At 45.7% G+C, this 14,090-nt stretch overlaps 1 protein-coding gene across 13 annotated transcripts in view; it reads left to right on the top strand.

Moving 5' to 3' along the window:
- Positions 1–14,090, top strand: part of UBR4 (ubiquitin protein ligase E3 component n-recognin 4) — a 132,674-nt gene that overhangs the window by 72,560 nt on the left and 46,024 nt on the right. For 11 of the 13 annotated variants that reach the window (XM_057305406.1, XM_057305405.1, XM_057305402.1 and 8 more), the window contains 9 exons: positions 265–402; positions 1,213–1,387; positions 6,946–7,042; positions 7,696–7,803; positions 8,264–8,380; positions 9,248–9,457; positions 11,380–11,529; positions 13,002–13,229; positions 14,003–14,081. In XM_057305406.1, coding sequence (XP_057161389.1) covers positions 265–402; positions 1,213–1,387; positions 6,946–7,042; positions 7,696–7,803; positions 8,264–8,380; positions 9,248–9,457; positions 11,380–11,529; positions 13,002–13,229; positions 14,003–14,081 — 1,302 coding nt within the window. The remainder of the gene's footprint in view (positions 1–264; positions 403–1,212; positions 1,388–6,945; positions 7,043–7,695; positions 7,804–8,263; positions 8,381–9,247; positions 9,458–11,379; positions 11,530–13,001; positions 13,230–14,002; positions 14,082–14,090) is intronic. The other 2 variants (XM_044391378.3, XM_057305407.1) reach the window with 1 other exon arrangement.

Genomic DNA, 14,090 nt, shown 5'->3' with positions numbered 1-14,090 from the left:
GATCTCTTTACTGTCTACTTGCACTATAGCGAAACAGCGAAGGAAATGCCCAGCAAACTGGGGTTTCCCACTGTCTCAGTACCGTTTGCAGCGCACCGTGTATAGTGTTTGTTCCTGTTGGTGATGAGCCAGCAAAGCAAATCTTTCCCTTTTTCCTTCGATGACAGGATATGTAAACTGCATTGTGTCCTCTGCGCTATGTGGTTTGATGCTGTCGCCCCCAGGAGGGGTTTTTTCCTGTAACAGCTCTCGTTACTCTCTTAGCTCCAGCCTCGGACGACGAGGGCAGCACGGCAGCAACTGACGGCTCCACCCTTCGGACCTCCCCTGCTGACCATGGTGGTAGCGTGGGCTCGGAGAGCGGGGGAAGCGCCGTGGACTCGGTGGCCGGCGAGCACAGTGGTAATGTGGCTGGGGGGGCCTGATCTCTTTGGGCAGGGGCAGGAACGCACTAGGAATCTCTGCCTGGGTCCTGGGGTTGGTGTCAGCAAAAGGAAGTTTTGAGGGCTCACTGAACATCTGGTGGAATTCATTTGACCTCAACAATGGAGTCTCAAATGTTTAGTGATAAGAGCTTAGATACAATGTGGTTAATGTTGGGACATTTTACAGGCAGCTTTTAATTGTGTCTTATTGGAAGAAAGCAAGGATGTGCATTATCCCAAATCAGGAGTATGGTATGACTTTGAAGTCCATCATATTGTGGTTTTTGTCCCCTCTTTTGGGGGAAGCTGTGTCTGGCAATCCTCCTAATATAGCGGGCCACCCTCACAGTCTGCCGGCTGATACGGTGGGGCTCTGGAATGAGGAAGCATGCCATTTTGGCTTGACCTTGTAAATGAGCCTGTGATTAAAAATTAGATAGGAAAATATTTTACGGAAGGCATTAAGAGTAGCTGATAATTCCTAGATTCCCAAGTCAGTGTACGTTTCCCCTAGGTTAGGAGATGGAAATTTATCAGCAGTAGAGATTGTTCTTGTAGGTGGATCTTATATACCGTAGAAAGACAAGTGGCTGCCTTGAGAGTCTGGTAGCATAGTGCTCTGGGGCCAAAATCTTGAATTCAGTCCTTATTTATTCACTTCTTCACAAAGAAGAAAAAATTCTCTGAAGCTAACAGTTGTCTCTGAACTATTGCTAACTTCAGAGTGCATTGGATTCTGTCATGCTTGGGGATTTGATTTACACTTTTTTTAACCATTTCCCTCTAGTATCTGGCCGGAGCAGTGCTTATGGTGATGCCACAGTGGAGGGGCACCCAGCTGGACCAGGAAGTGTCAGCTCAAGCACTGGTGCCATCAGCACCACCACCGGACACCAGGAGGGAGATGGCTCCGAGGGAGAAGGAGAAGGAGAAGGGGAAGGAGATGTCCACACTAGCAACAGGTTAGGACTTGGTCATTTGCAGTCAAGAGGCTATGGGAGAATATTTCAGGAATAAGGTGATGGATCAGTTGCAGGAGGTGGAGTGATCATATAGTGTGTGTGTGTGTGTGTGTCTACACACACGTACACGTATATATATTTAGAAATATACAGGTAATAAACTCAGCAAATGGTTCAAGATCTTAGGAAGCATTCTAGGTCTGTCTTCTTTGTCCTAATTAGAATTATGTGAAATGAATTTCAGAGAGAATAGAACGTCGTTTTTCTCTTAAGGCCCCCTGATATCCCTTAGTCACCGTAAAGTGATTGTCATGAAAATGTGTATCCTCCTGCTTAGATCTTTCTTGTTTCATCATTACCCATAAACCCACTTTGTAGCATTCTGTTTACAAGTGGCACTATTCTAGGCTCAACAATGATAGCTATTACATATATGCTAGAAATGGCTCCTTGTTCAGTGTGTTTACGAGGTAACAGAGAAATAAGACAGAGCAAATACAGATTTATGTCTAGAAATACCAGTGGTAGGGCATTTGGCAAATTGAAAGTAATCTATAAAATCCTAATCCATCCCCGTCAAGAAGTTCTGGTGGTGTTTGCTACTGGATTGGTCGAGTGAATGTAGTCTTAACTGTGAGGGGAGACTGGAGAAATACATTTGTGATCTAATGTTTGTTAAACTCGTTGAGGTCCAAGATTATCACATTAGCGCCGTGCGAAAATAATCAGCTAGCATTTTGGACTCAATGGTTTCTATCCAAATAGAAGGTCCCTGAAGCTGTCAGGCACTAAGCATTTTCGGAAGACATCAGGGAGCATCTCCCATAGAGTCTCCTAGTGCTTCACCGTCCGTTCTTGGAACATCTCTTCGATGAGGGTGACCTCTGGCTCCAATAAGTGATGATACTCTGATGGAGTCTGTTTTTTAACATCCTGCCATAAAGGGGTTTTTGCTTAATCTTTTTTTCTCTCTCTTAACAGGATTTCTAGGTTAATTCCATGTGTTTGGAGAATGTGGTGTTTGTGATTTTTTGTTTTTTGAAATTTATTTAAAACATTTTTAATCCAGTCTGCCATTGCTTGTTAATTGAAACAGTTCAGTTCATTTGTGATTAGTATTAATTACTGATGAATTGGAATTTATGCCTACCATTTATTTCCTGCTGCTTACTTGTTTTGCCTGCTTCTGTGTTTCTTTCTGTCTTTGCAGTCCTCTTCTGGGTCGATATGCTATGTTTTCATCCCTTTTTCTTTTCTTTTTTCTGCCCCTCTCTCCCACGTTTGGAGGTTGTTCACTGTTTCCAGTCTTTTGATGGTTATCCTGATCATTTCAACGTGTGCATTTAACTTACCCAAAACTCAATTTAACTCACAGCTGCATCTTCCTGCATAATATAGAGACTAAGAAGACTTGGCCCCTTCTTATCAAGTTAAGCTGTATTTTTGTGTGTTTTAATTCTTTTTCAAAAAAGGCTTTTGAAGCTTTCAAGGTGTTGTTGCTGTTTCATTTAGTTTACGTGGTCAGTGTGTGTTCAGATTTACTCACATGTTTACCACTTTCTGTGCTCAACATTTGCTTATGTGTGTCAGACCTTCTGTCTGGGATCATTTCTTCTTGAAGTGCGTTGTTTAGATTTTCCATCAGGGGAGGGCCACCGCTTATAAAATCGCAGATTTTCTTATTCTGAAAATGTCTTTATTCAGTTCACATTTTGTGGACATGTTTTTGATGGGTATACAGTTTTGTGCTGTTAGTTTTTCTCCCCCCAAATTGAAAATGATATCCACTGTTACTGCCAGTGAGACGTCACCTGCTGTCCTAAAATAGTGCTTCTTTGAAAATAGTGTCCTTACTGCTGCTTATAAGATCTATTTTGTCATTGTTTTTAGGCTATAGTTAGGATGGATTTCTTTTTTTTCTTTTTAAGATTTTACTTATTTGAGAGAGAGGGGGAGAGAGAGCAAGCACACGCACACGCACGATTGGGGTGGGGGGACAGTGGGAGAGGGAGAAGGAGACTCCACGCTGAGCAGAGACCCAGACGTGGGTCTTGATCCCAGGACCCCAAGATCATGACCTGAGCTGAAGGCAGAGACTTAACGGACTGAGCCACCCAGAACCACCTGTTTTGCTTAGTGGTCTTTGGGAATCTTGAATGTTTGGGTTAGTGTTTTTTATTCTAGAAAATGCTTATCAATCTTCTCAGATATTGCTTCTGCCTCATTTTCTGTCATTTTTCTTCCTGGGACTCATGTAGATGTTTTAGCATCACGTTCTGTTTTTCATGTCTCATAATATCTTTTTTTCTTTAAAAAAAATGTGCTTAGTTATTTATGGCTTCTTAAGGTCTATTTGAGTGGCAGGCATCAAAAAACATCAAATACAGGAGTGCCTGGGTATCTTAGTCAGTTAAGTGTCTGACTCTTGGAAGCAAGACGAAAATAGAAAAGTTCGTGTGAGATTGATATTATTTCATCTATAAATTCTTGTAAAAATTCAGCAGCAGACTCAGTTGGGTCTAGACTTTATTTAAGGGAAGATTTAAAATTATAGATTCATTCTTTAAATGATATGGAATTATTTGTTTCTTCTGTGTCAGTTTTGGTATGTTGTGCTTTTCGAGGAATTTGTTTATTTAAGTTGTTGACTTTATTGGCATAAAGTTCATAATCTTTCTTTTTTAAGATTTATTATTTATTTACTTTAGAGAGAGAGCACGTGTGCATGCACGGGTGGGAGAGAGGGGCAGAGGGAGAGTGGGAGAGAGAATCTCAAACCGACTCTCCACTGAATGCTGAGCACAGAGCCCAGGGCGAGGCTCGATCTCATGACCCTGAGAGCATGACCTGAACTGAAATCAAGAGTCAGATGCTGGGGCGCCTGGGTGGCACAGCGGTTGGGCGTCTGCCTTCGGCTGAGGGCGTGATCCTGGCGTTCTGGGATCGAGCCCCACATCAGGCTCTTCCACTGTGAGCCTGCTTCTTCCTCTCCCACTCCCCCTGCTTGTGTTCCCTCTCTCGCTGGCTATCTCTCTCTCTGTCAAATAAATAAATAAAATCTTTAAAAAATATAAAAAATAAAAAAAAAAAGTCAGATGCTTAATCAACTGAGCCACCCAGGAGCCCCCATAACCTTTTTTTTTTTTTTTTAATCCTTTCAATGTCTTTAGGGTCTGTGGTGATGTACCTTTTTTTCATTTTTAATGTTGGTAACTTAATATGTGTGTTCTTTTTTCAAAGGTCAGTTTTGCTTGGAGTTACCAACTTTATTTACGAGGAATTGACTTTTGGCTTTGATTTTTCTGTTTTATGTCTGCTTTCTGTTTTATTTCCACTCTTAATATTTTCTTTCTCTGCCTAATAAGCTTTTATTGTACCTTATCTTTTGTGGTTTAATTTTTTGTTCTTTTTTTAGCTTAAGAAGATGGAAGCTTAAATCACTGATTTTTAAATCTTTCATTTTAAGTATATATTTGAAGCTAAATTTCTCTCTGCATTCCCGTTGAAGTCTACTTTGGCTGGGGCCTGTATATTTTGATGTGTTATATTTTTATTCCTGTTCAGTTCAGAATGTTTTCTAAATTCTGTTGTAATTTTCATCTTTCCTGTAGGCTGTTGAGAAGTGTGTTGCTAAATTTCCATACCTTTGGGGATTTTCTAATTATTTTTGTTACTAATTTACAGTTTAATTTACTATGGGGAATGTACTGTGTAATTTCAATCCTTTCAAGTTTCTTGAGATGCAACTAAAATGATGTTCTGTCTTTTTAGGATTTTTAGTGTTTTTAGAAGGGCGATTTTAGGTAACCTAGGCGTGTTAGTAACAGAAGTCTAAAGTGTTGTTTGTTTTTTAAAGATTTTGTTTATTTATTTGAGAGAGAGAGAGAGAGAGAGAGACAGCAACAGAGCTAGTGAGAGAGAGTAGGAGTGGGGAGGAGAGGGGAGAAGCATGCTCTCTGAGGAGCAGGGAGCCTTCCGGGGGCGGGGGGCTTGATTCCAGGACTTTGGAATCATGACACAAGCCAAAGGCAGGTGCTCAACCAAGCGACCCACACAGGCACCCCTAAAGTGGTTTTAAGTAAACTTTTTTTTTCAGGGATAAGTTAATTGAGCAATTGTTAAATGATTTGTTTTAAATAATATAATAACTAACTTGTTTTTACATTAAGTCACTAAAGAAAAGGAAATTGTAATTTTTGGTATATGGTTTACTTTTTCTGTTAGATTCTAAGAGTTGGAAAAGCCAGAAGTCTGGCAACATCTTGGTCCGGGTCCATACTCTGCTCATTTTGTTGACTTTTTCTTTCATACGTGTGTATTCACAAGTATGTTCTGCCAATCTGAAGATTTTCATCCATCTCAAAGCTTGCTATGTTTTATCCTGCAAGTGTAAACTGAACTGCTAAATTTGAACTTCTACTGTCCTATTATTTTTCTTTGCTGTATCTTGTACATTCCTGAGCAATTCTTACTCATTTGTGGTCCCTATATAGCTGGCCTTATTCTTTGGATGTATGCGTGAGCTTTTACGTGTGACTATATTCTGAAGGACTGTTACTAGTGCATTCCTTTGAGTTATTTTTGGAATCATGGTCATTTATCAATCAAGTAAGGTCCCATATACTTTGATTCAAACTTTAATATTTTGAGAATACTCTGCATATCTCCTAGGATATGTAATACGTGAAAATCACTTTTTTATGCATATGTATGCTTATGGTTTATTATACACAGTCTGTAAAGTAAAATGAAGCAAGAACAGTTTATGAACTATGAGAGTGAAGCCATTAATTGATTCAGCAAGTGCGCTCTTCATCTGTGTAAGATTGTGTGTTAGGTGAGACTGCCAACCAGATTGTCAGCAGGACCCTAATTAATTCCTTTTCATTTTGGTCCTCTTTTGAATCAGCATGTTCACTGCAGATCCAGAGGCACACATTTAGTAGGGAAGCCCAGCCATGTATCTGTGCCTCTGATGGAGAAGGCTTAGTTAGCACCCAGCTGAATATATGGGAGAACTCATGGGTCCAATGTGAAAAGGGTAGAGTTGAGATTGAATTTTCCACTAGGAAAAATGGTAGCCGAGTTGAGAGGGTAAAGCAGTGCCAGGCCTTCTGGGAAGCAAGAAAAAGAAAGGACTGGGTCACTGTGCAACTGGATGATGCAGACTTTGTAGATGGAGGAATCCCAGAAGATAATGGCTGGAGGCAGAATGGGACCATGTGTTGGAGAAGGCCGTAGAGTGCACTACTAAAGATTTGATTTTGCTACGGAGAATAGCTAGGGCTGATTGCTTGAGAAATATTAGCTTACCCTGTAGCAGGTTTTCAGGGCCATCAGTTGTATTTTGGACTAGATTGTTCCTTTTAACAGAGTGAGATTTCTCCTTCCGTGTTGGTAGTGTTACTATTTAGGCATTTCTGAATATTTTGCTAATGGTAGGATTGTTCCTAAGCAGTAGGCTCCTTGTTTACCTTGGTGGCAGGAGGAAAGAACTATATTCTTGTGAACTAGATGTGAACTAGCTCACGTCTCATGTGTTTTCCTTGGCCTTTTAGGCTGCACATGGTCCGTCTGATGCTGTTGGAGAGACTCCTGCAAACCTTGCCCCAGTTACGAAATGTTGGAGGTGTCCGGGCCATCCCGTACATGCAGGTATCCCTCAGTTCACCTGGGTCTGTCACATTATGGTTGGACCATCCTTCAGCATGCTCACATCTCTCTTGTAGAGGCTCTGTAAGGCTTTGTTTGGTGTTAGGTCATAGAATAATGGCATGCAGTTTTGAACGGCAAGTTATAGCCCTTAATCCTCTAGGTGAAAAGGCCAAGGGTCAGAGAATTTAAGATGTCCGCAGTCATCCAGCTAGTTGCTGACAGAGCCCGGAGCACGTGTGTGCCCCAGAGATTCTCAGTGTGTAGCGAGTCTTTATTAACACCACGTTGAAATGTGGTCTGGTAGCTGTTCTCCTGCTAGCTGCCTTCCTCTGAGGCAGAAAGTTCTTTGCTCTTGAGCACACTGCCCTCTGTTAAGCCACTTCGGTTGCTTATAATGTAGTTTAGTCAGTTCGTTTTGCAAACACTTTGCAAAACATTTTTTGTGATGCCAAATGTGTGGTATATACCAAAAATTGACTCTTCTGACTCTGGACACTTAAACTTCAGATACCTTGGGATATAGGACCTTTTCGTGGATTACAGTTACGATTGACAGGGCAGTCAGGAAGATTGGGATTTCTTCTGAACCCCCTGTGTTTAGAGTCGTCTTTAGGGTACTGGCACTCATGTTTTACCTCTCTCTTGACTTCCAGGTCATCCTGATGCTCACTACAGATCTGGATGGAGAAGATGAGAAAGACAAGGGGGCCCTGGACAACCTGCTCTCCCAGCTAATTGCTGAACTGGGCATGGACAAAAAGGTAAGACTGGAGAGTCCTGCCGTGTGAGAGACAGGGAGCTGAGTTCCGTTCACATCTTGTCATCTTTCTTCTAGAGGAACTTCACTTAGTTTTGTGGCAACCACTCACTGAGGGCTCCAGTTCTGTTGAGTCAATAAAAATGTTGGCAGTGCCTGCTTTGGCCCAGGCCTCCTGTTGGATCTGGACATAAATGAGGAATAGACCAAGTCTCTGCCCTCACGGACCTTTTGTAGCTCCCTAAGCTGAAAACAGTAAATTAGTTGTTTGTATCTTAGTACAGCCTCTTATGCGTATTGGGCTCTAGGTAATCCGGGTGTAGTCCTTGGGGGCGTTGGTGCCTGTTTTGACTCTGATTCCATGTGAGGAACAGTTAGTGCTGATAGGCTGGGGGGAACCTTGTTGAGAGGATGCCTTAAGCTTAAAGTAAGCGTGGGCTTCTGGGCTCTGCTTCTGCCGTCAGGACGTCTCCAGGAAGAATGAGCGCAGCGCCCTGAATGAAGTCCATCTGGTAGTTATGAGACTCCTGAGTGTCTTCATGTCCCGGACCAAATCCGGATCCAAGTCTTCCATCTGTGAGGTACTGTCGCTTTGAGCACAGGGGTGTGGGAAAGGTAAGAGGATTGTCTGGTTGGCGCCAGGGCCGAGGGCAGAGGTGATAGTTAGAATAGGCTATTGTCGTGCTAGAGGAGAAAGATTCTAAGCTGTCACCTCTTTAAGAGCAGAGCCACCACCTTTTTCAGTATCCCTTCCAAGCCCTGATCTTTGCCAGCAGTCCCTCCATTGGAGGGGTTACAGGGTTTGGAAGTTCCATTATTGAAAGGAGGGGACCGTTCTGCAAGGCGCAGGGTGGCTAAGAGGATTCCCCTACTGTGCGTTGCTATAAGGTATGGTAATAAAGCAGAGAGAAAGCAGTGTGTGCGTGGTGGAAAGGAGATTAACACAAAGCAGAGAAGGTAGAAGTGGAGGCTGAACTGCATCCAATCTTAATGAGCTTATGAGCTGTGGGGTTTGCTGGGATTTGCAAGGCTCTCCTAATGGTTTTATTTACCGTGGCTTTTCTCCCGCTTTTTTATTCATGTGATCACTTACCCCATCTCCTTTAGAAGCTGGTTTGGTGGGGGGAGTGCCTGGCAGGAGCATGGCGTTGCTGAAAAGTGCTTAGAGAGGAAAGTTTTCTCTCTCCTTCTTGAAATGGGCTGCTTTTCTAGTTGCCCAGGAAAGAAGAAAACCCGCCCCTCCTAGCAGAAGCCTCTAGCATATGTGTGTGGGCGAGTAGAGCTGGGACCTGGGGTTGGTTGGTTCTTACCATGACTTAGTTGGGGGTCTTCTAACTCAAGGGTCGAGCTCCCTCCCCCAGCGGCCCACTTTGAGACTACCGCCAGTGGGTTTCCGACCCTGCCCCCAGCGGTCTTACAAGCTCTTCTGCTCTCCCTGTTTCCCGCAGTCGTCTTCCCTCATCTCCAGCGCCACAGCAGCGGCTCTTCTGAGCTCCGGCGCTGTGGACTACTGCCTGCACGTGCTCAAATCCCTGCTGGAGTACTGGAAGAGCCAGCAGAACGACGAGGAGCCCGTGGCTACCAGCCAGTTGCTGAAACCACACACGACTTCATCCCCGCCGGACATGAGCCCATTTTTCCTCCGCCAGTATGTGAAGGTGAGGCCTTTCCCTGGACGAAGGACCGCTCTTGCCCTCCTCCAGAGCACTCTCCTCTTCGCCGTCCGGGAGTAGGGCTGAAGGAGCCAAGGGCCAGGAGCTGCAGGAGGCAGACCAAGTGCCCTGGGGGGCTTTGGTCTCGGTGCAGTTTAGCGAATAACCACTTCTTCCATCCTTCTTCTGTCCGGATTCAGACTCCGGACAGCGTGTAAAGCAGACGAACTGAATGAAATCAGACAGGCCTGTCCTTTCATGTTAAGCTCCTTAGAAAAAGGTGAGCAGGCACAGGCTGACATCAGAAGTGGATCATGTCCTCGTGTGTGCATCAGAGACTCCTGCTACTGTCGTCAGAGGCCCTTGAGGGAGCTAGTTTAGAAAATGGGCTTTCTGATCAGGTTGGCCAGGAACAAGCATTCCCACTTACTAGCCGTGAAGCTTGGACAAGTTCCATGCGGCTTTTGTGCGCTTCGGTTTGCGCACCTGGGAACTGAGGCTCCACATGGGGTCTGCTGTGTGAGGTCGTGGTGAGCACTGAATGACCTGACGCAGTAAAGCCCAGTGCCGAGCACGCCGGGGCCTGTCCACGTCAGTCATCGCTATTGTTCCTGTGTGTTTGTGTCTGAGCGACGGCACCAGCGTGCTCCTCGTTGCACACTCCCAACTGCTTTGACCGAGACAGGGTTAGAACAGGCATAAAATGTGAATCGCATCATGTCTTTCTCTTTTCTTAACCCTTTGCTGGTTTTCTGTAACTTCTAGGCCAAAAAGTTGAGGACCCAGCTATCTACTTAACTCTCTAGCTGTGTCACTACTGCCCCCCAGCACACATGCCTTGTGTCCCATGCCTTGCCCCAGATGTGGCACGCTGCCTTCCTACTTGTCCTGCTGAACTTCTCTCCCTCTGCATCGCTTCCTTCCCCTCTAAGCTAACTCCTAGTCCTTCAAGACCCAGCTCACACACTGGGTCCTGGGAAAACCCTCCTCACCATGCACTTCCTGCTAGCAGGTCAGATTGAGATGGCCTTTCCCTGGGTCCCCAGAGCCCCCTGTGCACACATGTGGAGTCTTCTCCTTGTTTGTATCCCCAGTTGCCTAGGAAAGACCTGATGAGTAACTGGTGATTGGATAGGTGAGACACGTTGTGCCTCAAATTCTTGCGGGCTCTTCCCGGGGGACCATGCGGCCTGTAGGATAGCTGCTGCTTCCACTGTCTTCACACCCCTCAGCTCCCCGTCCTCTGTGGGATATGTGTTAAGTGATCCTAGCCACCCTAGTTTCTATCTTTTTAAAAGATTTATTTATTTCGGAGAGAGAGAGAGAGAGCGCAGACACATGCTTAACGTACACATGCACGCATATGGGTGAGGGGGGGGGCAGAGGGAGAGGGAGAATCTTCAAGCAGACTCCCCACTGAGTGTAGAGCCTGAGGCGGGCCTCCATCCCAAGACCCTGAGATCATCACCCGAGCTGAAACCAAGAGTCAGCTGCTCAACTGACTGAGCCAACCAGGAGCCCTGCCTTGGTTTATTTAAATGTTTCTTGTTATCCTAGAAGGTTTTGGTTCTAGGGAATAGACCTGCATCTCTCACAGGAAGTCAGAAATCCTTCATCACCACTGTTTTTCCCATTTTTTCCCATTAGAAGTTTAATTTTTGTGTAAGCAGAGTACAGTCAGTCCAGGGGCAAAACCCACAGAGTGAAATGTTGGAACTTTTAAGACAAGTGAGATCTGTGTCCACTGGAGCCTGGGGCCTTGCTGGGTTTAAACCAAGCTGTCAGGCAGTGATGGCTCCAGCTTTGAAAGGTACCATTTACCAGCTCCAATATAAGCTATGCCTAATGAGCAGTAAACCAGCCCTTTTCCTAATTGTGGCTGTGGACAACTGTCCGTCACAGGTTCTTACGTGATTTTCTCCCCCCAGGGTCATGCTGCTGATGTGTTTGAGGCCTATACCCAGCTTCTGACAGAGATGGTCCTGAGGCTTCCTTACCAAATCAAGAAGATTGCTGACACCAACTCTCGAATCCCACCTCCTGTCTTTGATCATTCGTGGTTTTACTTTCTCTCAGAGGTAAGTGAAGGCCTCAGGCAATGTGCCATTCAAGGAGAGGACAAATCAGCTGTGACAGCTTTTTCCTTTTTTTTTTCTTTTTTAGATTTTATTTATTTGAGAGAGAGAGAGAGTGCGTGTGCAAGCACGAGTGAGGGGGTGAGGAGCAGAGGGAGAGGGAGAAGCAGACTCTCTGCTGAGCAGGGAGCCCAATGCGGGGCTGGATCCCAGGACCCCAGGAACATGACTTGAGCCAAAGGCAGATGCTTAACTGACTGAGCCAGCCAGGCGCCCTGGCTTTGATGGCCTTTATGGCCCCCTTCGGTCTTCACCCTCAGGAGGTGTTCCCCACCCCCCAGCAGCGCCACTCACGCCGTGGAGGTCTTGCCCTGGGTGTACTGTATGGTGAAGCTGTAGAAGATGGCTGTCAACACAAGCCGTGGCTTTAGTTTCTGATTCTGTACATTTGACTCTTTCTGCATATCATGGTAAGGGACAAGTTTAATAATTTGAGCTCTGTCTGGAAAACAGAAAACACACTAGTTAAATTACAGAGAAATTTTAATATAAGGAATTGGTTGAACAGCCATCGAAGAACCAAAAAGAAAAATAGGAATGTTGAGGTAACACAGACCGTAGATGCAGGCAGCAGCCGCCAGCAGCCCTGTGTCTGAAGAGGAGTCAACCTTGTGGGCCTGAGGCAGGGTGCTGCTTCTGCTACCCCAGGAGCTCTGAGGGGATGCGATGCAGTTGATTCTGGAAGTACGGAAAGAAGCTGATGATTAGAACCAACCGTAGTTGGTTTGTTCTTGAACACTGAAGAGCTGATGGAGGCTGCCTGAGTGAAGGCCTGCTGCCAGAATAGCAGGCAGACAAGAAGGAGCCAGTGTTTTTTCCTCGCGCCCTCTAGTGTCCCTTTTTGTTCCTTACTGGCAGGACCTGAGGGGGAGCCAGCTGGCAGAGAAGCAGAAGTTAGTGCACTTCTGGGCCGGCCATTACAGAACAGTGTGTGGCAGGGTGGGTTTGGAGGCAGCCAAGGGACAGTAGCTTTACGATCAGCTGCCGTCATGCCATCGCAGCAAGCTTGAGATTCAGGTGGGAAGAATGACCTGTTAGCAAATCCCAGATGACCATTTCAGGTTGTATAGATGGAACAGCCCAGCCTCTTCCCCACTTCTCTGACCTGAAAGATCCTGAATAGGTTTTCCTGACCGTTTCATTCTGGGCGGGCTAGAGTGGAGGCCAGCTTCTCTGTAGATTCCAGAGCACTCCTAGGAGGGGAGCGGGAATATTGCTGTTTTCCCCTCTTTGACAGCTTGCTGTCTCCTGGCCCCTTAAGGAGTACTGAATTCTCCAGAGTCTAGCTTGGCCAGGAGGAAATAGCTTGGTGTGTGTTTCTTACCAGTTTTTAATAATAGTTCGTGAAGACCTGGGGACCCACTGCTGGCACAGTTCCTGAGTCATTGACGCTTTGTGTTGCCTTTCCTCTCAAGTACCTGATGATCCAGCAAACTCCATTTGTGCGCCGTCAAGTCCGCAAACTTCTGCTCTTCATCTGTGGGTCAAAGGAGAAGTACCGCCAGCTCCGGGATTTGCACACCCTGGACTCCCATGTGCGTGGGATCAAGAAGCTGCTGGAGGAACAGGGGATATTCCTCCGGGCAAGTGTGGTTACAGCCAGCTCAGGTTCTGCCTTGCAGTATGACACGCTCATCAGCCTGGTACGAAGGCCAGGGGGGCCGATGGGGCCGGGAGAGGGCACGTGATGAGGCTCAGCCGGGTAGGCAATAGGTTGGAGTAGTACAGGCTTTTATATATTCAGAAAACGTCACAGCCACAGTTGAGCTCAGGGTGGATCCATATGCTCTACGTTAAGTGTAGTTGGCTTCAGGATCTGTGATTTCCCCTTCATCATTCCCTCTCCCACCTGGTAGTGGTTCCTCCATTATGAGGAGGAGTGGCTTGGGCTTCTTAACCTGTGTCATTGGCTCATACGGATAGGATCGACCTGGAATTTGCCAACCTCTGATTTTTGTCCTTGAATACTAAAGAAATGATGTGTCTGAAGATAAATTGTTTGGACTTTGGGGGAGCAAACAATATAATGCGTGGGAGCCTCTAGATGAGAACTTTTTTAGTATTATATACTCTTAAACTAATGTCCTTATTATTGTGCTTTCAGCAAAAAAACGTAAACTGGGAGGGGAGGAAGAAAAGAAAAGAAAAAAGTAAACTGCATTGTAGTTTCCCGTCATGGCCTATCTTTCTGGCTGCGTTACTGAGTGGTGTGAAGGGCCTCTGCAAACAAAGGGCGTTTGTGTGGTAGGGGCTGAGCGGAGGAGGCTCAGTAGACCTACAGTGTGTGGGCCTTGGTCCCAGGTTCACCAGGGCACTGGATCAGCAGCCTTGCACAGACCCTTCAAGGCAGCAGGTGTGGTACGGTGCGGGCTACTTGGTGGTGGTACTCAGCTCTGGTGATTGGTTTCCATTTCAGATGGAGCACCTGAAGGCTTGTGCCGAGATTGCTGCCCAGCGAACCATCAACTGGCAGAAGTTCTGTATCAAAGATGACTGTAAGCAGT

Source organism: Ursus arctos, unplaced genomic scaffold (genome assembly GCF_023065955.2).
Source record: "Ursus arctos isolate Adak ecotype North America unplaced genomic scaffold, UrsArc2.0 scaffold_32, whole genome shotgun sequence".
In the NCBI taxonomy this organism is placed as follows: Eukaryota; Metazoa; Chordata; class Mammalia; order Carnivora; family Ursidae; genus Ursus; species Ursus arctos.
This window is presented reverse-complemented; position numbering and strand designations above follow the sequence as displayed.